The sequence below is a fragment of the Clupea harengus genome, chromosome 11, assembly GCF_900700415.2.
Source record: "Clupea harengus chromosome 11, Ch_v2.0.2, whole genome shotgun sequence".
NCBI lineage: Eukaryota > Metazoa > Chordata > Actinopteri > Clupeiformes > Clupeidae > Clupea > Clupea harengus.
In genome coordinates, this window is record NC_045162.1 from 29835500 (window position 1) to 29858116 (window position 22617).

Below are 22617 nucleotides of genomic sequence, written 5' to 3' on the forward strand. Positions count from 1 at the left end.
TTGTGTGACTGGTTTAGGGGTTTGTGTTTAGAGTTTTGAGAAAACGAGGCATCCTTTCAAAAAATGTGTGTAAGCAATCGAGAAAAACTGTAACAGATTTGATTTGAGAGTCATCTTGCAAAGGGAGTGTCAGGTTTAGCATTTTGTGTCTGAGGTTTTCAGTTTTCTGTGTGCAGTTTTGAGAAAGCCGTTATTGTTTTGAAAAACGTGTGTTAACAATTGTGAAAAACTGTAAAAATCTCCATTTTATGGGTTGAAAATGGCTCAACACCGCCATCTACAGTGTGGTTTGGGACTTCCCTACGTCATAAAATGTGCGTCCCACCTCCCCTAGCCCCTGCCCTTGAGTGTGAATCTCGTTTTCATTTACTGCTGGATAAATTCCCATGAGTTTCTACGCACCCTGCTCAGCCTCTTTTCTATTTTTTTAAGCATTTTTGAAAAATATGCACAGGGTGGAGCTGGGGATGAACTTGCATATTAATTAAAATGTGATTCAGAAAAAAATCATTTGACGCCATGGTGCCACACCTATGTAGTGATTTAATACATGGAGATAGGCAGTGGAGACAAGGAGCGGACTTAACAGCACACATACAAATTGAAAAATCGAATGGTAGAAATCCTGTCAGACAGCTTCGGGACGATGCGTCTTGTTTTAAAGCATACGCCAGTTAGGCTATAGGACGTTTCTGTACCTCACAAGTGCTCCATGCAACATTTCTGTTTCGAGCTCGCAGTTCATTTTAGCCGCACCCTGCATAGCTCTCACTAATGTCCGTTAGGAGTCTCTCGTCTCTCCTGTCAGTGAATACCAGTTGAGCATCCGTAGAAGAATCCATTATGTGAATTCATTGTGTCATTATCATACAGGCGGCTACAGGAATAGCCTACTGTGACGGCCTCAGAAGCAGCAATATAGACGTGACATATTACAGAGTCATTTTCGCATTACAGTTACTGACAAAACGCTTAACATTTTGAAGATTAATTGATAACGCCTTCGAGACAACAAAGCAGAATCTGAACGAGCGGAGGGAACCGGAAAATGTCACCCATATTGCTGATATTATTGTTCCATCGCATCAGAGCAAATGACGAGGTAGGTTACAGTCAACTGTTTTCGCCTGTTTAGCCTAATAGCATACATTCAGTGTCGGATTGCTCATTGAAATTTTACTGTAACACATTGTAAACAATTTTGCGGCTTAAAATATTCTGTCATTCAAAGGGTCATGCTGTTGCTTGGGCCTATATTTTAGGCTGTATTTTATAATTCAGAAAGATTGCAAACAAAAGCTGATGGAGGAGTGGCACAACCAAATGCGTAATTGCCTCAATAATCAGAATGATGTCAGAGATGAATGTAATCATTATGTTACTGTGGATGGGAGATGGCTGGAGTGAGGGCAGCTGAGATTTTCCTCTAAATTCCACTAAACTATTAAAATATGCTTGCATCCATTTAATGCCAGTGAATTAAGGCACAGGCTTTAATTCTTTTGTAAGTAGTTTTTGTTCACAAAAATGAGAATGCATGACTTGTAATAAGTATGTCAATAGGAAGGCATGATAAATTCCACTGTTCCGGCCCTTTGCATATTGTAGGTCTAGAAGCATTTGATTTTATCATTCCATTTTCAATGAATGGTTCTTTTGGATCACAGTAACTATCTTCCTGATTATGGATGTTCTTTAACAAAAACATTGTAACACTGATTGGTATGACCTATATATCTAGTTCAATACCTTATTAGCTAGTAACTTTTGGATATTCTCTCCAGGTCATAGAGAGAGGCTGAATAAGTAGTCAGCCATAGTTTAAATCATATTACCTAGTTGTAATTCATATTTGATTGTCACTGGACATGTAGTTTGACTTTCTGAGTGATAGGTGGGATTTGATGGTTCAGTTTAGCAATTGCTATATTCCTATGCTATTCTATGATTTAAATCTAATTGTCTTAACATAGGAGTGATGCCTTATTGACAAAGCTAGAAGCAGTGGCCTTCATTTTGGGTGAGTCCTAGGTTACAGGTGTAAGCAACATGTGGGGCTGTGATGTGCAATGAACGTTACACATATGAAAAGTCTGATATGATTTTTAAGTCTGATTATCATATTCCCCTGGTACTAGCAAGCCATCATGAGCAGAGAAGGGGATGGGGGTACCTACCTTCTTAGTGTTGTGGGCCAAAGGGTGGAATCTTTTTATAAAAAAAAATTTAATATTAAATATACATCATTCACCTTATCTCAGCGAACAGTTTATCAATTATAGCAACAAAAACAACTAAAACTATTTATCTCATGTCATCAGCGTAAACTACTTAAAACATTTCTTCTAATCTTCTAATTTCTTTACATTAATGCAGCTATGCAGATAGCTGGCTGGCTGGTCATTAGAGGTAGCTAGCTGGTTAGGTTCAGCTAAACTAGCTATATTAGCCATTATCTGTTAAGTTAAAATGTTATTATAAGTATGAGTGATATTACCAGAGTAATGTAAGAAATTACATACAAATGTGAGCGATATACCAGTCATTTAGCTACTGTGTGTAATGGGTGGAAAGTGCAGGTTTTAGGAGATGCTGATATTCCAATTAGTTTTAGCTGTAAATCACATAATTCCCAAGCGTAAACCACACTATCTTACAAACATCTATCTGTCTAAAGTGGTCAGAGTGGACGGAGTTGTGCTTCTTATACAAATAACAAAATAGCATTGTACAGTTATGGCAATAGTGCAGCTCATTAAAACTCAGGATAAAACGTGTTACGAGGCAGTGGTCAGCTCAGTGCACTGTAAATGAAGCAGCACAGAACCCATTAATGTCTGCACTCCTTTTTTTATAACCGAATGCCATGCAGAGAATTCAAAAAAGCTCTGATTCTGTGATAACTGCCATTTTAGGGACATCCTAAGGGTGCCCAGGGTCTTGGTGGTAAGACGAATGTGATGGTAAATAGAGCTGAATGTTGATGCTGTTGGCACTGAGGGTAAGGGTGTGGGTGAGGGTGAGGGCGAGGGTGAGGGTGTGGGTGAGGGTGAGGGTGTGGGTGAGGTGAGGGTGAGGTGAGGGTGAGGGTGAGGGCACAGGTAGAGGGTGAGGGTGAGGGCACAGGTAGAGGGTGAGGGTGAGGGTGAGGGCACAGGTAGAGGGTGAGGGTGAGGGCACAGGTAGAGGGTGAGGGTGAGGGCACTGAGGGACACTATAGGGGGTCGGGGGTTGAGACCTCTGGCAGAAGGAAGGTGGAATGCTGTTCACTAAAACAGAGTGTAAGTGTGCCAAATGTGGTGGCGGCACATATTTTACAAATAAAATCAACAACCTTCGAGCCTTTCCTACCTTAGAGCCTTCACTGTGGTCCTCTGAGCACGGGTGTCATTTCCAGGTCTGGCTAGTCTACTGTGATATTGCCTGAAGTCACAGGTCTGGCTACATTTGAGTTTGACTTACTGAATAACTAGGGTTAGGGCTGGAAAAAAGAATCCTTGCCAGTCAGAATGTCATGTCAGCACGTGCTTGTATGTGAGTCCAGGGTTCTAAAAGCAAGCAATATGATTGGTTGTGAAGACACATTTCCCTGTTGTCTCCACGAGGATTACAGAGATTCCTTTTGAAAGTTTAGGCTCATTTCCAAACATATAAATGTCTTAAATGTACTCTGTGGTCCAAACAAGAGATGATGGCTCATTTGAATTAGAGTTTAAAGTTATGAAATGCATGTGATTGACATCTCTGTCTCTGCCCCATTCTTCCAGCCCCAGACCACGGATGACGCACAGGGCCCAGGTCTGCTGACGGTGGAGCCTCAGATCGCCATGTTTTGTGGACGGCCACTCCTACACATGAATCAGGCAAATGGCCGGTGGGAGTCTGACCCTCAGGGTCGTCAAGAATGCTTCACTGAGCCTAGTCAGATCCTGTCCTACTGCCAGGAGGTCTGTGTTTTCCGCTTATATCTGTTCATCTTCCATCATATTTTCTCATTTCTTTATCTCCTCTTTTCTCTTCTCCAAATGTCTGTTGTCACTGGAAAAAGCAAAATATCAAGAATGAAGTACATTATCATTGCAGGGCCTCTATGACATCAAGAATGAAGTACATTATCATTGCATGGCCTCTATGACATCAAGGGTTTCCAAGTTTTTACGCAATTCAAGGTTAATTGTAAATACAGAAGCCTTCCACAGTGTGGTTGCTCCACAGCAATAGAGGATTGAGAACTGCTGAAATCCAAAGGATTGAAAGTATTGCACAGATGTATTGTTATTGTGCTACCGTGTTACAATGGCAATTGAAGCAGTTGATGTGGTGGTTGCGAGGGTGTTTGTTGTGTTTGTCCACTTTCACAACATACATATTTTACAAGACAATGAAACAAAGTTGATGCTGACTTTACTTATACCTAATAGCCTTTCATTCAATGTGCAGCTCAATACTATATACCAGTTGGATCATAATACATAGAGCAGTTCCTCCAATAGAACCAAAAGTACTTCACATTTCTTACTGTACATGAACAAAACCTTTCCTCCTTTTCAGCAGACTTTAACAGGTCTAGGTTTGAGAGCAAGGGTTAACGTAATGAAACCGCATTTTTCACACTAGTAATGTTAACGCATTTAATGCCCTTTTTTAAGTATAGGTTAGCCGAAGTGATATCGGATGGCCCTATTGCATGTAGCCTCGTTTAAGACGTTGATCTAGCTTTCAATTTGGCTGCAAGAACATAGCCCAATTCATTTTTAAAATTAAACTGTAGAGAGAAAACGCTATACATGCAAAATAACTTACAATTTCACTAATGTGGCCTATATGATCATGTGGTCAGAATGCACACGAATGAAACACAATTGATGCAATAGACTACATGCTGGTGGAGCCTGAGGGTGGATCTTGAGCTGGTAAAAAAGGGAACCATACAGATGTTTTATTTATCACTATTATAGACAAATATGCCAGTATCGTATCGTATTTGTGGTTTCGTATCGTATTTGTGGTATTGTGTCGTATTTGTGGTATTGTGTGGTATTTGTGGTATCGTAACGTAAGTATCGGGTATCATGATATTTATGGCAGGTATTGTATCAAAGTCATCATTTTGGTATCATGACAACACTAGTTTATTCATTGCCCTTGCTTTGCTTGAGAAGCTGCTGCTACTCCTCTAGGTTCCTCTTCCTTCTCGTGGATCAGGCTGGTTATCATCTCCTCTCTGGCCTCTGGAGCCTGACTCCATCTTAAGGCTGGTTATCATTCCTTCCCCATGCACGACTTGGACAACATGGCACCACAAGCCATTTCCGATCTTCCGTATTTATCATTCTCTCAAATTTCTCCACCCCCGAAATAGCAACTTCATACACTGTCAAAAGCTACCATTTTCCTGGCAAAAGCCCAAACTGCAAGCACCACGATTTATAATGTATCATGCAAGGGGGTCTGATCAAGGGTATTGATCGCCTTAACAATGAATTCTGTAAACTCAGCAACCAGTCACTAAATGTGGAATTGGACCACCTGCCTAAGCTCTTTACCGGTTTCTCTCCAATAGAAGGAATTACCTTTATAATATTATATCAATATAAAAGCACAAGATTTCCCCTACGGATAGATACACCTCTACATTTACAAGGTTTCACTTTCATCCTTGCCCTAATAAAAGCCTGCATATAACCTGCACATAATGTCCTCTTCAACAGTAGCCTAAGTAGCATGGCTAACTAGCCTCTTGAGCCACAGCCTTAGCATAAACTTTGTAAGGGAACTTAATTGCCCGTGTTCACTGCTCAACGGCGTTTCCATCCGTTTTCCTCCCTTTCATGTTTTCCAGTTATTGCATTATGATAACAATTAAAACAACAATTGTATCTACATTTATTGTATTGATGCATGTTTACAATCGCTGTAATGTTACACTGACTAAACTCAGTGAACAGCATTCAGTTTAATTGTTCGTAATAGTTCATGACTTGGCGCGACTTGGCGCAATCTCATCAATGTGAGAGTAAACCTGGTCTGGCTTCCCCTTGTACTGCACGTCTCCCCCTGGGGGTGTTTGCTAGAGAACAACTGTCATGACCTTGACTCTAAGCCATGACAAAAAAGTTGCGAGGACACAGTTTTAAGTTTCAACGAGATACGGTCTTTTATTATTACAACGCAGTGCGCGACCCCCTTCTTCTCTCTCTGGTGGATGTTATAGCCCGTGGAGACGCCGGGCCCAGGTGTAATCACTTTTCCACTCATGGCCTGCTGCAGCCACGCCTACAACATAGATGGAAAAAGAGCAGGTAACAGGCATAGCCAGTAGGCCATGACACCCCCTCCCACAAAAGGCGGGCCTCCAACTGGAGTCCCAACAGCCCCCAACTAAACATTAATTTAACCAATAAACTAAACCCAAAATTACAACCATTCAAACAAAGATCCCCATTAAATGCAAAAAATACGCATCACTACGGACAACTGTGTTAACAACCAACTTCTGTCCGGAAGTAATAAACATCAAGCTGCTGACTTGACAAAAACCTTATACATTACCCCACTAGCTCATTGTACCGTTCCCTGAGATCCCAGCAACTGGTGCACCTAGGAAGCAATTTCAGAGTAGAGGAATGAATTGAGAGGGAAAACAGACAAATCACTCCAGGGGAGCCCGAGACAGCGCGTCTGCGACAACGTTGTCAGTTCCCCTGATGTGACGGATGTCCAGACAATAACACTGAAGAAACAGTGACCATCTAATCAGCCTTCGATTAGGACAATGTAAAGAATTAAGAAAAGTCAAGGGGTTGTGGTCCGTGAAGACTACCACAGGTGAGCTACCCCCAACATAAACATCAAAATGCGTCAACGCCAGAATCAATGCCAAAGTCTCCTTCTCAATAACAGAATAATTCCGCTGATAAGAATTAAACTTCTTGGAGTAAAAGCTAACAGGCTTATCTATACCAAGATCATCCTCTTGCATAAGGACAGCCCCGGCTCCCTCCAGACTGGCGTCCACGTACAGTTTGAACGGCTGATCCAAGCGTGGTGCTGACAGGACTGGAGCGGAGCAGAGGAGATGTTTAACTTTGTGGAAAGCATTCCCACACACAGATGACCAAATAAACTTTTCTTTAGCCCGGAGCAGACTAGTCAGAGGAGCTACAACAGCAGAGAAGTTTTTGCAAAAACTCCTATAATATCCCACAAGGCCAAGGAACCTCATTAACTCCTTCTTGGTGGTTGGCACAGGAAAATGCTGCATAGCGTGAACTTTAGCGGCCACAGGACACACTTGGCCCTGACCCACCACTCGACCAAGGTAGGTCACAGTCGCCTTCGCAAACTCACACTTTGCGAGGTTGACTGTGAGCCGTGCCTCCGCCAAACGGGTGAAAAGTTCACGCATACGCTTTAGATGAACAGGCCAGGAGTCTGAGTATAAAACCACATCATCTAGGTACACTGCACAGCCTTCCAGATCACCAACAACGCTGTTCATGAGACGCTGAAATGTTGCAGGTGCGTTACGCAGGCCAAAGGCTCTAAAGATCAGTATCTACTCACATTAACAGCCGGGTTCCGAACGAGACGAGCCCCCATTTTGTCATGACCTTGACTCTAAGCCATGACAAAAAAGTTGCGAGGACACAGTTTTAAGTTTCAACGAGATACGGTCTTGCAGTGCGCGCAGTGCGCGACCCCCTTCTTCTCTCTCTGGTGGATGTTATAGCCCGTGGAGACGCCGGGCCCAGGTGTAATCACTTTTCCACTCATGGCCTGCTGCAGCCACGCCTACAACATAGATGGAAAAAGAGCAGGTAACAGGCATAGCCAGTAGGCCATGACAACAACGCAGTATCCTTCAATTGGTCAAAAGTCTTGCCTTTGTATTGGTTGCACAATGTCTAGAAAAATTGATCAGGTCTTGTTCCGATTTCAGAAAAATGAACGTGGGACTCAATTAGATATCCTAAAGGTGACAGGTGAAACTCAGGCAGGTGAAACTCGGAACAGGTGAAACTCAGAACAGGTGAAACTCAGAACAGGTGAAACTCAGAACATCTCATCCTTTATCCCCCCGTGTGCTCTCCTACAAAGTCATGAGTTTTGGCCTAAGAAACATGTTTCAACGACTCATGAACCTGGTAGTAGCAGGGTTAGATGGGTTTGCATTTTAGCTAGATCTGTACTGCTACATGGGAGTCAACCTGGGTCCGTCTTCAACTGCTTAACCATGGTGCAGCTCACAGTGCACTTGGCAAGCGTTGCTGTCCAGAGGTATTTGCTTCTAGCAAAGAAAAAAAGACCGCTGTTGATTGCTAGGGTTGGTGGGGCAGGACTATTGTTTTTTTATTTTACTTTTCAACGGTGGTAGCGCCTTATAGATCTTTAGAAAGATGGGGACATTTTGATTTGTTTATAACATTGTCAATAAGTGTTTGGCCGCATGAAGTCCCTCCTTTGCTCTTCCTCTGTTTTGACTGTTTTGTGCCTTGTTCAAATCGTTTTAGTTGCAGGTTGCAGGTAGATTGCAGTAATGTTGGAGCCAATGCTGTATTGAGGCTGCTGACAACCAGTGCATTTTCCATCCCATTCTCCCTCTAGCTGTTAAGTTATTCAGTTGTAGAAAAAGAAGCATTAGCCCTTATTTGGGCACTTCAATATTGTTATGTATATTAATTGTAGTATTCCATTGCTTCCCCATACAGATCACAATCCTTGAAATCCCCAAGACAGAGGCTGATTCGTTGGTTGATCTTATAATCATTCTTGTCTATATATTTGTCATATAAAGGGGTTTGACAGATGTTCTGTCAAGTGCTTGTACTTAATGAAGTCTTGTTTTTTCGTTAGTCTCTTTTTCGCAGATTCTTTTGTGATTCTTTCAGATAATGTGCACATTATGAAATATGTCGGTTCAGATATTTTTTATATAAATATTCCTTTCATATATTTTTTCTAGGGTTCCATGGGAGAACCCTCAAGGGTGAGGGTGTGACTATTTATAGGCTTCCCTGTCTTTTGGATTTGTTTTCGGTTGTTTTTGTCACTCAAATTACCGGGGGGCCAATGAGCATCCAGTCTGGTCAGTGGGGGGCCAGAATTTTTTGATCTGTTGGCTTGCCTATCACAATACTGTAGATATCACTTTTGATTCATTCCTGGGCAATGCAAGACGCTCTTTTCAAAGTCAAAGTGTTTATTATCGCATACACCAAATTTCTGCAGCGCAGCGAAATTCTTACGACTTGGCAGCCAACATCTACGCAGTAGACGGCATACAACAGGTAACAAAAATAACATATACCAAAAATAACATATAACACTATAACATATAACATATAACAACTAACAACAGTTTGAAATACAAGGCAGTTTCCAGGCTGGGGAATATTAAGTTAAATAAAAATATGTGCATATATATATATACGTAGCAAGTGTATTTGTATGGGTGTGAAGTACAAGGTGATGGCGACTGTTCAGTGTTGCTGATTCAGAAACCTTACAGCCTGGGGGTAAAAACAGTTTGTGAGTCTGGTAGTCCGTGCTCGGATGCTCCGGTAGCGTCAACCAGACGGCAGCAGTGTGAATAGTCCATAGCCTGGGTGGCTGTGGTCCTTGACAATGTTCCGTGCTTTTCTCAGGCATCTATTGTTGTAGATGCCCTGCACGGAAGGGAGATGGCCGCCGATGATACGCTCTGCTGTCTTCACCACACTCTGCAGGGCCTTGCGATCGGCAGCGGAGCAGCTACCATACCAGGCAGTGATGCAGTCTGAGAGGATGCTCTCAATGGTGCATCTATAAAAGTTTTTCAGAGTTTTGGCAGACATGCCAAACTTCTTGAGTCTCCTCAAGAAGTAAAGCCGCTTCTGGGCAGTTTTGACCGCCGAGTCCGCTTGCATGGACCAGGTAAGGTCATCCTTGATGTACACACCGAGGAATTTGAAGTTGGAGACTCTCTCCACTGCAGCTCCCTCGATGTGTATGGTGTTGTGACCCCCCCTCTGTAGCTTCCTGAAATCCACAATCATCTCCTTGGTTTTGCAGACGTTAAGAGACAGGTTGTTGTCCTGGCACCATGCTACCAAGCCCCTTACCTCATCTCTATAGGCGGTCTCATCGTTGTTAGATATGAGACCCAGGATGGTAGTTTCGTCTGCAAACTTCAGGATGATGTTGGAACTGTGTGTTGCCACACAGTCCTGCGTGTACAGGGAGTACAGGAGGGGACTGAGTATGCAGCCCTGGGGGGCCCCGGTACTCAGGGTCAGTGAGGAGGAGGTGTGCCTGCCCATTCTCACCACCTGGGGTCTGCTCGTCAGGAAGTCCAGGATCCAGTTGCACAGGGGTGTTTCAAGAACCAGGCTCCTGAGCTTAGGGACGAGCTTGGCAGGCACAATAGTGTTGAATGCTGAGCTGTAATCCACGAACCTTTTTTTACCCTTTTCCAGGTGGGAGAGAGTGGTGTGCGTTGCAAGGGCGATGGCATCATCTGTTGATCTGTTTGTGCAGTATGCAAACTGAAAGGGGTCCAGGGTGTTTGGAAGGGTAGAGCAGATGTGGGTTCTGACCAGCCGCTCGAAGCACTTCATGATGGTGGAGGTCAGTGCTACAGGGCGGTAGTCATTTAAGCAGGTGATGGATGGTTTCTTTGGTATGGAAATGATGGTTGCCTGCCTGAAACAGGTGGGGACTTCAGACAGATGTAGTGAGAGGTTGAATATGGAGGTGAATACCTCCGCTAGCTGGTCGGCGCACCCCCTGAGGACGCGGCCAGGAACTCCATCGGGCCCGGATGACTTCCGAGGGTTCACCCTTTGGAGCTCTCGCCTCACGTCAGCCACAGTCAGGGACAGAGTGCAGTCGTCTCGGTCCTCGGCCAGGTTCGCGGAAGGAAGGGGGTTGGTTGCCTCAAACCTTGCGTAAAAGGTGTTGAGGTCATCAGGTAGGGAGGCGGCAGGCTGATCATCACTGCTATTTCTCCCTTTATAGCCAGTGATGTTCCGCAGGCCACCCCACATGTGTCGGGGGTCGGAGCTGAGGTAGGTGGACTCTAGCTTGTCCCGGTATTCTCTCTTTCCATCTCTGATGGCCGTCCGTAGGTCACATCTGGACTTCCCCAAAGCCTCCGGATCAACAGAGTTATAGGCAGGACCGTTCTATGATTTTGGCACGGACATTACCATTTACCCAGGGCTTTTGGTTTGGGAAGGTCCTAACACTGACCAGTGGCGGCTCCTGAAGAAATTCTCAGGGGGGGCAATTTTTTTGATAATGATTAAGGCGACCCATTCAGTAGGTACATTAAGTTAGCTGATTAACTCATACAGCAATACCTTTTTGTCCACTATTGGCAGCACACAACAGTAACATGTCCCCTCTTGCCACATAGCTAGAGTAGCAAGTTACAGGTGGAAAGCTATGGAAGGAAGTTGCATCCAGGAGCCTTCATAAGCAAACATGATGTGGCTCCACATTAAATTATCCCACTTTTTCATTATCCACGTATCTCAAATGTTGTATGATGTAACATAGCTTAACAGGACACATGATATGTCCAGTAACAACATAAAGAAGGGGTAGCATAAGTCAAAACCAACAATATTTATTGACTGATCTTGAAAGTATTGGCTTACAAAAGCAAAATAAGTCATCACATAAAAAATTATTCAGTGTTAGTGCAAGAAGCGAACTGTGAAACACACTGTGAAACCTATGAAAAGTGACAGTGGTATATGAAATATAGACCGCGTTAGCCACTTCACGACCGCGATTTTCTTTCGTTCCAATTCTTGGATGTAGGATTTCCCTCCCTTTGTAGAAACCTGTTGAATGGATACATTTGGTCTAGGAAGTCCTAATTGTTTTGTTGTCAATGCATCTTCATTAGTACGCCAACTAAAAAGGAGTTTCTGTCAAAGAGCGAATCGAGTTATTGCACTGAACAGGAGCCATCTTGACAGAATATGCCTCTGTCGAGCTGTATGATGTTCGTATAGGCTTTTACATTCTGAGGAGCCGGCGGGCCGGCTGAAATCGTTTGGCGGGCCGGATCTGCCCCGCGGGCCGGGAGTTTGAGACCCCTGCTTTAAGGCTACTTGGCTTCTCCTAGTTTGACAATCCGTCTCGTGTGCAATCTACTTTACCTATGCCAACCTCTTGTAGGTGAAATTGGTACCAGCCTCACATGGGAGTACCAGACTATGTAGGTAACTTACCCTGTGAGCAGGAGCCGGGTGAATGTGGGTGCAATTGTGTGTAAATTGTGATACCGTCTTTGCGAGGGCCACCAAGACACACTGGTGCTGTCCTTGCAACTGCAACAATATGTTGGTAATCTTACCCGATTGGACAGGCATCAACTATTCAACACAAAGGCAGATCAATTAAGTTGAACACCTAGGGGGCGCCACACAAAGTGTAGTGTCCTCCACGTGGTCAAAATAATGATAATCCACAAATCAGTCTCGTTAAATATATCAGTCTCATAAAATGTATTATACTATCCATTTGGAACTCTGATTAATAATTAAATGAATAACTACAACCAAAGTTACCTTACTAATAGTATGGTTGAAGGTCATTAGAATTCTGAATAGAAGAGGTTGACAACGTCCATTTTTGTGCAACATTAAATAAACCAGCGTATATAAATCAAAGTATTTATTTACACAATGATAAGAAAATAACACACAATATGTAATCTAGCTAAATGTAACTAACCAATGAATTGAAGGAGTGTGGGGATATGTGTGTGAGCTTGTGAGCTCGGGGTTGCGCTGTTAGGAGCGTGCCAGAAAGAATGTGTGTGTGTTCCTTTGTTTGATCACCGTAGTTCCGCGTGCATGTGTGTGCACGTACGCGAACATACATGTGATGTGAACAAGGGCGAGCCTATATGCAGCGCGAAGTTCGAGTATTCTCTTCGCGTGTGTGGCTATGTGAAGGCCAATGTATATGTAATCGTGCGCGATTTAGATGCCATGTTAGGAGAGGGAAATGGTTAGTGATGCATGCAAGACCTGATGTGTCTGAGAAGCAATCCTAACGGTAACCCAGATGGTGTGGCGAAGCCAACTACCAACTAACAATGAAAATATATAAACAGTTACGTTCAGTAAACGAAACATATGAAACACATGAACAATGGCATGTAAACAGTCTTATGCTTAGCCAGGTTGTGAATAGCTAGGATAGCTAAATGCCCAATCGAAGTTTACCAGTCCTTTGGGAAAAGGGTCGTGCTGGCGAGTCCGATGTTGAAACGGCAGAGAAGAGATGATGCCGTCCGTAAATGGAGAAAGTTGTCCTTGCTGTGATGTCTGTTTCCCTGCAGTTTAGGTCAGAGGATTTGATCGCTCAGAACGTTGCAGTCTCCCTTTTGTTCCCGTTGTGTAGAGTTAGCTAGCAGGTCTATTGTTAGCTGCTTTCCTTTGCAATTTAGCTAGCAGGTCTAATGAAACCATAGGCAACTTAATGATTAAAGTCAACCACAATGGACGAATTCCAGTGTACCTACACTCTTTTAAAGCACAGATAGGCCTGAACAGGGGTGGAGGGAGAGGCATTAGGCATGCATTCTTTTCTGCATTGCTCTTTTCATGTTTGTTGCATCTACATGGCACAACACCTTATTCATACAGTCACTTTACATGACTGGTTTTTACTGACTACACCCCACTGATAACATGTATTTCTTTATGACTTCTCGCGATATTTCATTTTCATTTTGAATGAATGCTTAGTTTTCTGTGTTGCATGTGTCCTCCTCTTGTGTTCCTTCTTTGAGCGAGGTCACAACATATGACATGAGCCTAAAGAGATCCTAGGTGCAGCCACTTAACAAAGTGATGTTTGTGTTCGAAGACATTCATAGACAGACAGTTGAAAACTGAAACATTCAATGTAAATTTGAAATGAGTAACATCCCTAGGCTTTCCTGTATTCCTTTGTTCATTTATATCTTGACTTCCCTCTGTGAACATCCTTTCATATTAGCACCATGTTACATATTCATATGATATTCAATTTCTTCTAATGTCCTGTACTTCTAATTTCCCTTCCTTCCAGTTCTACTGTTTTATACAAGAAAAAATAGATTTTAAAACGTAGGGACATATGAGCAAAACATGCATACCAGCTACTTGTCAGAGGTAATGAATGAAACATCCAGGTAAAACCATTGCATAATCTACCATTTATCACTGTTTTTGAAGCTATCTGTTGTTTCTAAAACGCCACTGAATTGTCCGTGTTCTGTGTTTGCATGTGCTTTTTGTTTTCTCCAACCAGATGTATCCCAACTTGCATATTACTGATGTGAAGGAGTCCTCTAGTCCTGTCACTATTCCATTCTGGTGCAAGAAAGGCTGGGGTCACTGCCAGACACGTCCCTTCATTGTCACTCCTTACCGCTGTCAAGGTATGTTTAAAGTTAGATTTTCTCAATGCATTTCTGAATACCGTAGTAAGTGGACCTATTTACTAACCTATTAAGGCAGGGGTTTTCAACCAGGGGTCCGTGGCCCCCTGGTGGTCCGCGACGGCATTGCAGGGGGTCCGCGACATGAGCCTATGTTGATCAGTTCACCATTACATTTTTTTATTTTTATAAATTCGCATTGATATTTCAACACATTTCAAGATTACTCTTGAATATCGTGAAAAATATCGAAGAAATTACACTGACAAGTGCTAAAGGCAGAATATGTGTGCGGGGGGAGGGGGCGTGGTGACGGCGGTTAGTGATCTACCCTGATAACTGCACATATTTAAGTGTTATATAGGCAGAATATCTGTGCAGGGGGAGGGGGCGTGGCGGCGGCTAGCGATGTACCCTGATAATTTCACATATTTAATTGTTATAGGCAGAATATCTGTGCGGGGGGAGGGGGTTACAAACAAACACAAACACGCACTCGCGTGCAGGCACATCAGTGGTGGTCCCTGGGACAAAACCAGTTGAAAACCCCTGTATTGAGGCAATGTAACTATGTGACGGCTGACCTTACCAAGTTTTATTACACGTCAACTTGCATATATATAGTTTAAAGCAGCAGTAAAGGGTTTTGGTCGAAAACTAACATGCTAACTACTGGAAAGACATGCAAAAACCTTACAAATACAAGCAAGAAATGCAACGCATGTATTTTAAAACAGTTTCTCTTTTCTTGAAAGAATGCCAGGCATTCTTTTTGTCAAAAAAAAAAGCTCTAGGTCTTCCGGTGTTTGACCTCTCTCTCTTTTTGTTTGCACCTGTTCCCTCTATAAACAGTGGGTGATTATGTCAGTGAGGCACTACTTGTTCCTGACCGTTGCCGCTTTCTGCACCAAGAGCAGATGGACACGTGCAAGAGCTATGTGTACTGGCACAGCGTGGCTAAGAAGGTGAGCTATGTGTTAGCACAGCGTGGCTAAGAAGGTGAGCTATGTGTTAGCACAGCGTGGCTAAGAAGGTGAGCTATGTGTTAGCACAGTGTGGCTAAGAAGATTAGCTATGTGTGTTAGCACAGCGTGGCTAAGAAGGTGAGCTATGTGTTAGCACAGCGTGGCTAAGAAGGTGAGCTATGTGTACTGGCACAGTGTGGCTAAGAAGGTGAGCTATGTGTTAGCACAGCGTGGCTAAGAAGGTGAGCTATGTGCACAGCGTGGCTAAGAAGGTGAGCTACTGTATGTGTACTGGCACCGCGTGGCTAAGAAGGGGAGCTATGTGTTAGCACAGTGTGGCTAAGAAGGTGAGCTATGTGCACAGCGTGGCTAAGAAGGTGAGCTACTGTATGTGTGTTAGCACAGCGTGGTTAAGAAGGTGAGCTATGTGTTAGCACAGCGTGGCTAAGAAGGTGAGCTATGTGTTAGCACAGTGTGGCTAAGAAGGGGAGCTACTGTATGTGCACAGTGTGGCTAAGAAGGGGAGCTATGTGTACAACGTGGCTAAGAAGGAGAATTGTGCACGAGCTTTGAAATCTATTTCCACAGAATGTTTACCACCTTCATTCTTAAATCAAATATTTATATCAAATATAGTAAATCAATTTCAGTTTGAATTTATTTCAAAATTCAGTATTGACTGCCTGTAAAGAATTCCTATTACTACATGTAACTCAAGATAAAATAGTTCAGTCTTTTGAATCGGTTCACTAAAAATACTCAGACACATTAATTTGGTAACACTTAAATTTTTTACAAAAACAGATCTGAAATATTCCATTCCACTCACACATCTATGTCTTTTGTGAAAAACTAATTGTGTAGTGTAATTGTTGGCTAAATAAAACCAACTAGCTACAGGACACATTTTGCAGTCTTTGTTATTTCATTGTAGTCTAGGCTATATTCTTAATGGTGTTACATCATGCCTCACAGCTCATTTACATTCATACACAAGGTTATCTAACACTGAGGTGACCAGATTTGAGTTTGTGAAAAAGAGGACACTTCGTTGCGGTTTAGAGTTTTAGAGAGAAGCGTTTCTGCAGGATTGCTCAGCAGTAGTAGAGGATCACTAACTAGGACATATGTGTGTTTTGAATGAACTATACAAAAACACACATATACATATACAACTGAAGAGAGTAAAGTTGGCAAGAAAGAGAGAAAATGAAGTGATACAGAGAGATAGACAGTGTGAGAATAATTAAGTCCTTTGTCAGGTTTTTAAACTAATTTATAGTAACTGCGGCACTCTGCCTCTTCAGCTGTTTGCTTTTGGTATTAATGTCAGATGATTCTTGATCAGCATGTACAAAGAAAAAGTATGTGGAATCTGTGTGGTTGCACATTTATTTGTGTGTACGCAGCTATCCAGCTTCGTAAGAACACTACGTTTTAGTATGAATTCTACGCAAGGCTTTGTACATGAAGGCCCTGCTAAAGCTAACATTAAAAAAATATGACTTGGCCTGAAAGAGTAGAATTACGAGTGCTGAAACAACTAGTTATGATGGGAAACAATGGGCAGGCTGGTTGTATAGCTCAAGACCAGGGCAGAGTTAGGCTACTCCCCTGCCCAATCATTTTCTGCCTCAAGGCAAACAGTTATGACTGCCAATGGCAGCCTTTTGCACTTAATTCACTATATTGTCTTATTGGGTCAAATATGCCTTCTTAGAGTGGGCTGCACCACATCAATGCAAATCAATAGATTCATTGTTTCTCTGACATGCTATTTGATATGGCTAAACTATTTGAATGGTCTTTTTCTTTTCTCTTCTCAGACATGCACAGAAGATAGTTTGGAGCTTCATAGTTATGGGATGTTGTTACCGTGCGGCAATCATTTCAGGGGGGTGGAATATGTTTGCTGCCCAGGCAGAGCAGGAGCCAATGGACAAGAAGGGGTAGAGAGGGATGGCCCGTTTAAAAGCGGTGGCCTGACTGAAACCAGCTACAGGTGAGTGATATCTAACCATATCGGCCTGATTTAAAACCTTGTAATTGATATTGGAGGTTCATTAGTAATTAGGATGGTCTGATTTAGTATCATGATCTATTCACAAGGGTCTCTTTTTCCTTCTTGGATGAAGTAAAACAGGTTATATGAAGCGATGAAGTGCTGGGCAAAGTTTTTTGCGCCCCTTCTATTTCTCCAACCAATATTTTGACATAAATAGGGACAAATTTGCCAAAAATCTAAAGAGGTAGGGGTGTTGTCCGAACATGCTAGCGCATTGATGGGTATGGGTCGAGTGTGGGTCGAACGGACAATAAAATATTTAATGAATTATTTTTTCAAAACTTGCATGCACCTAGTGCAGTACATACTTAATATCATTGGTTGAATGTTGCCCGGTTCTGTATCCCTCCTCCACTCCCTGAGATGCCCAGACATGCAAGAGACGTCCTAACAAATGTTAGATGATGGCTGAAGTTCAAGCACTCTGGACTCTGGTACTGGAAGAAAAAGAATAGATATCTGGACACTCTTTTATTATAACTTGACGGAAAATAAAACACAACGCACTGCAATAACGGGAGAGAGACTGTGTGGCTTCAAAATAGTTTGGAAGAACACAACACACCCTGTAATTTATGCTACGGTAAATTAGCTAGTAACTGTCAATGATTATGTTATGTGATGATGTTATTAGCGTATATAAGCCAACGTTAAGTCAACTTCACTGAGCAGTCGAGTGTATAGGGTGTCAGCTTGGATAGCTAGCTAATAATTATTACGATTGAAGCCTCCCATTAGCCTTGGCAAATGATCGCCAAAACTTGTATCTAGCTAACGTTACCTAACGATGAGGTATCGATAGCATGGCTAAGTTATACTAGCTACAAAGCTGAACCCCCAATACAAAGTAATTCTTGTGTATATCACTCAACACTACTAATATCATGGGGGTATGAATTGGCCTAGACCAATTTATACCCCGGAGTATGAATTGGCCTAGGCCATAATATACCCGGGGTATAATCTAGCCTAGGCCCCTTTAACCCCAGGTATAGTCCGGACTGGGGGTATACTATGGCCTGTTACACCGGGACTGCTCTGTGTTGGGTTGTAGCTCAAATGTCAGGTGACAGTGCCAGAAACCTAATCAAAGCAAGACAAATGGAGACACCACTCTTGCGCTTCCCATTTGTTTCACAGAACTATCACAGATACAAATCTGTTCTTTTGGTGGGTGTAACCAGATGGTCTAAAAGAAATCACATATCAGAAATGTAACCTACATCAATACCTTTCCAATTTCCATATCCTATTCATGATTTGATTCATAATTAAGCAAGTGTTCTTTTATTTGTCTTTTGTTTTCACTTTAGCGTCACAGTGACGCGCAGCCCAACAACCCTGAGTCCAATGGCAAACCTTCATGAAAGTGCAGAGGATGAAGAGCCTGATGATAGACAGAAAGAACTGTGGAAGAAAGAGGAAGGAGCAGGTACCGATGAAGAAGACGGTGCTACAGCTTCCAAAGAGGCCAATGCCTATGAATACTCTGTAGATTCTGTACCCTATCAGGCCTCTGATTACATTGAGAACTTCTACTTTGAGAAGGGGACTCAAGTCGGCCACAACCCCCTCACACCACTTCCCCAGACACAAGAAAACACTTGTAAGTATTTCAGACCATCTGACAGGCACACACACAGTTACACTCCAATGATCTGCTTAACAATATATTATATATCATTAGATATTTATCTCTTTATCTATAAAGTTGTAGGGGTTGAAATCATAAACCATATCGGTGCCAGTCACACACTCGTTCAGCTAATTAGGAAGCAAGACTGTATAGTCGAAATGGTAAAAAATTACTGTGCCCTGGAATGTAAAAATAAGCAAATCATTTTCCCATGCTCCTAGAGATCTTCAAAGGAGGAATCAATGGTTTAGCTAGAATATGTGCATTGGAAATAACAGTATACCCAAATCAACAGTTGTTTTTGAAAAAACACAAAGCTAAAACTAGCCAAGCTAATGTTACGATGCTTCATTTTGAAATTAAATGATCACACTTTGTCTGCCAGTAACAACGGAAAATCTTTTTGCTGGTAGGCTTTAGGCTGCTCCTAAGATGGATATCAGACACAAACCTCAAGTTCTATGGTTGGGCAGTCATGTATTTCTGTTCTTCCCAACTCCTTGTCATGTGTCTTAATGTGGTATTCAGTGGCCACCTTGAGATCAACGGATGGAGTAGATGTGTACTTTGAGATGCCTGGAGATGACAGTGAGCATGCCAACTTTCTGTGTGCCAAAATGGACCTGGAGGAGCGTCGTATGAAGCGTATAAATGAGGTGAGCCAACGGCTAGATTTGTAATTAATACATACATATGAGCACATTAGTCCAGTTTTAGCTGCTCTGCACTGGCTTCCAGTAACTTTTAGAATTGACTTTAAGGTCCTTCTCCTAATATACAAAGCCCTTAATGGGCTAGGACCAAGTTACATTGCAAACTCCCTAGTCAAATACTTGCCCTCAAGAACACTGCGATCATCGAAGGCTGGTTTATTGGAGGTTCCCAGCAAAAGCCGTAAGAAAATCGGGGACGCAGCATTTGTCAATTACGCCCCAGTGCTATGGAACATACTGCCTATAGACATCAGGGAAGCCAGCTCGCTTAACATCTTTAAAAGAAAAGTAAAAACGTACCTCTTCACATTAGCCTTTAACTAGCTACCACTTCGCACTATATATATATATAAATACTTTTCATTTAATTTAAATCTCTACTGGTGATATTAAGGAGTTGGATTAAATATATCTCTATAATTATAATTATAATTTTATTTTTTTTGCACTATATCTTTGTTATGTTTCTTTGATGTCTATTTTTATGTGCATGTCATTTCTTTGTGCATATTATGTATTTGCTGTAAAGCACTTTGAGCTGCATTCTTTTGCATGAAAGGTGCTATATAAATAAAGTTTTATTATTAGTATTATTATTATACATCTTATATTCATTTGCTATATGATCACCCTCACAGTTAAAGGTACAGAATTGTGTCTCATTCCTCCATACAAACTCCAACTCAATGATGTTAGTGGGGTTCTTGCATGACCATTCTGCTTCAATTTCTGACACTACATTTCTATTGGATTAACATCAAGATTTAGACAAACTTGTGTGTTTAGAGTCATTGTCTAAACTTGTGTGTTTAGAGTCATTGTCTTCCTGAAAGAACCACTCGCTCTGGAGCTTCAGCTCAGCACCAGGAAAGCATGTCATCATTGAACTATAAATTCTGCATTGTACTTGAAAATTCCGCAGCAGAATATCAGGATAGACATCCATGAAGTCTTGAAGCAGATTGAATGAGATCTCCAGATCAATACTTGACAACTCACAGATGGAATAATGCATGGTGAATGTCAAAGCACAACATCAATTATATTACTAGCTAAGTACAATTAATATTAGCAAGCACACATAAAACTGTTAGCAGAGTTCCTGCAATGGCTTATGGAAATCCCTCCAATAAACTCATCATGAAGACAAGTGAAACAACGTTTCCGGCTTTCAAAATCAAACTTAATAAATCTAAGATGCTGAACTGAGGGGCCACAAGTCTCCATATGACCATTTGTGTTTCTGGTTGCGGACTTGTGTTATTGTATCTTGCATGAATCAATCTGCCAAGTTGGAATTAATCACTTCAACAGAATTTGAAAATCCATCTTTCCTTTGTTCGGTGTAACCATCAGTTTTCATTTGAATTACCCCTTATCTACAAATTACTATGTAATGAAATGTCTTTCAAAATAAATGATGCCATTCATTTTTAACTGTCTTTGGCAGATAATGAAGGAGTGGGCAGAAGCAGATAACCAATCCAAAGACTTACCTAAATCTGAACGTCAAGCTTTGAATGAGGTACAGAACACAGATGGACAGAGTACTTGGTAGCGCTTTACAGCTTGGTAATAAGTGGGTAGTGTCATAGTAAAAACTCGTATCAGGGCTGTAAAGTGCCCTCATTTCTCAGCAATGGCTATATGATTAGCCTGAAATGATGGCCCCAAAAATGACTTTAATTTGAAATCAGTTTATTGGTATGTAAACATAAAAACAGTATAGTTTATATAGAGTCAATTTCGAAATGGTACATTACCATCAATCTTTTAACAAATCAATTGTATTTAATGACAATGAAAATGCTGTTTCTAGAAATGTAGCTCTCACCACAGCCTCATTCTTGAGCTGAATCGCTTTTTCCTTCCTCCCTCCTCACTTCACTCTTGCTCCGTGTCTCTGTCAGCATTTCCAGTCGGTCCTGCAGACGTTGGAGGAGCAGGTGGCCGGTGAGCGTCGGAGACTTGTGGAGACCCATTTGGCTCGTGTTGTGGCCAGTCTCAATAGCAATCGCCGGTTGGCCCTCAAGAATTACCTCGCCGCTGTGCAAAGTGAAAATCCACAGGTAAGGGGGTGGGGGTCCTTGGGGGCAGGAGGGGGCTTTTCCATGAACCAGTTTGCTTATTCAATGCAAATTCACATTGAGAATACACTTAAACATACAGCCAGAGAGCGTGCTGCAGGCGTTGAAGCACTACATGGCAGCAGAACAGAGAGATCGGAAGCATACACTGAGCCACTACCAGCATATTGAGGCTGTCGATCCACAGAGAGCGAAGCAGATGAAGTTCAAGGTGAGAACGAAGGATCCATGTTTTTAATTCTCCCATCTACCTGTTCTTTTATTCATAAATACAATTCAGTATTTAAGTATTAGTACAATTAAATTAGTGTTTAATGGGCGAATGTTCTTTGTAGGTCTACACCCACTTGCATGTCATTGAGGAGCGAGTGAACCAAAGCCTGGCTCTGCTGCACAGAGTTCCGACACTGGTTGAGGAGCTTCACCAGGAAATTGGTAAGCCACTCAATGTTCCTTTACTAACATAAAATGCTCAAAATATGGGTAATATTTTATATAGTTCTCCTTATAGTTGAAAGAGTATGCTGTACTTTGGGCGATTTCCCTGTTAGCTTGTTCAGAGAAAGAGACTTGTGGAAGACGGCTTAGCGAAATAATAGGGTTTATTCCGACACTAGCCACAGTTACCTCGGCACAGCACGGTCGCATGCCACGAGGCAGCGTCTTCTGATGAGAGGAGAGTCTCCTGTTACGAGGAGAGTCTTCTATCAACATGACAGAAAT

At 42.2% G+C, this 22617-nt stretch overlaps 1 protein-coding gene across 2 annotated transcripts in view; it reads left to right on the top strand.

Annotated features, from left to right (window-relative positions):
* Nucleotides 1-352: 352 nt before the first annotated feature.
* The window catches only part of aplp1 (amyloid beta (A4) precursor-like protein 1), a 35785-nt gene continuing 13520 nt past the window's right edge, over nucleotides 353-22617 (top strand). The window contains exons 1-11 of one of the 2 annotated variants that reach the window (XM_031576839.2): nucleotides 353-1102; nucleotides 3768-3947; nucleotides 14299-14428; nucleotides 15281-15393; nucleotides 17220-17395; nucleotides 18772-19064; nucleotides 19623-19750; nucleotides 21258-21332; nucleotides 21718-21876; nucleotides 21977-22105; nucleotides 22230-22329. In XM_031576839.2, coding sequence (XP_031432699.1) covers nucleotides 1049-1102; nucleotides 3768-3947; nucleotides 14299-14428; nucleotides 15281-15393; nucleotides 17220-17395; nucleotides 18772-19064; nucleotides 19623-19750; nucleotides 21258-21332; nucleotides 21718-21876; nucleotides 21977-22105; nucleotides 22230-22329 — 1537 coding nt within the window. In that variant the 5' untranslated portion in view covers nucleotides 353-1048. The remainder of the gene's footprint in view (nucleotides 1103-3767; nucleotides 3948-14298; nucleotides 14429-15280; nucleotides 15394-17219; nucleotides 17396-18771; nucleotides 19065-19622; nucleotides 19751-21257; nucleotides 21333-21717; nucleotides 21877-21976; nucleotides 22106-22229; nucleotides 22330-22617) is intronic. The other variant, XM_031576838.2, reaches the window with a different exon arrangement.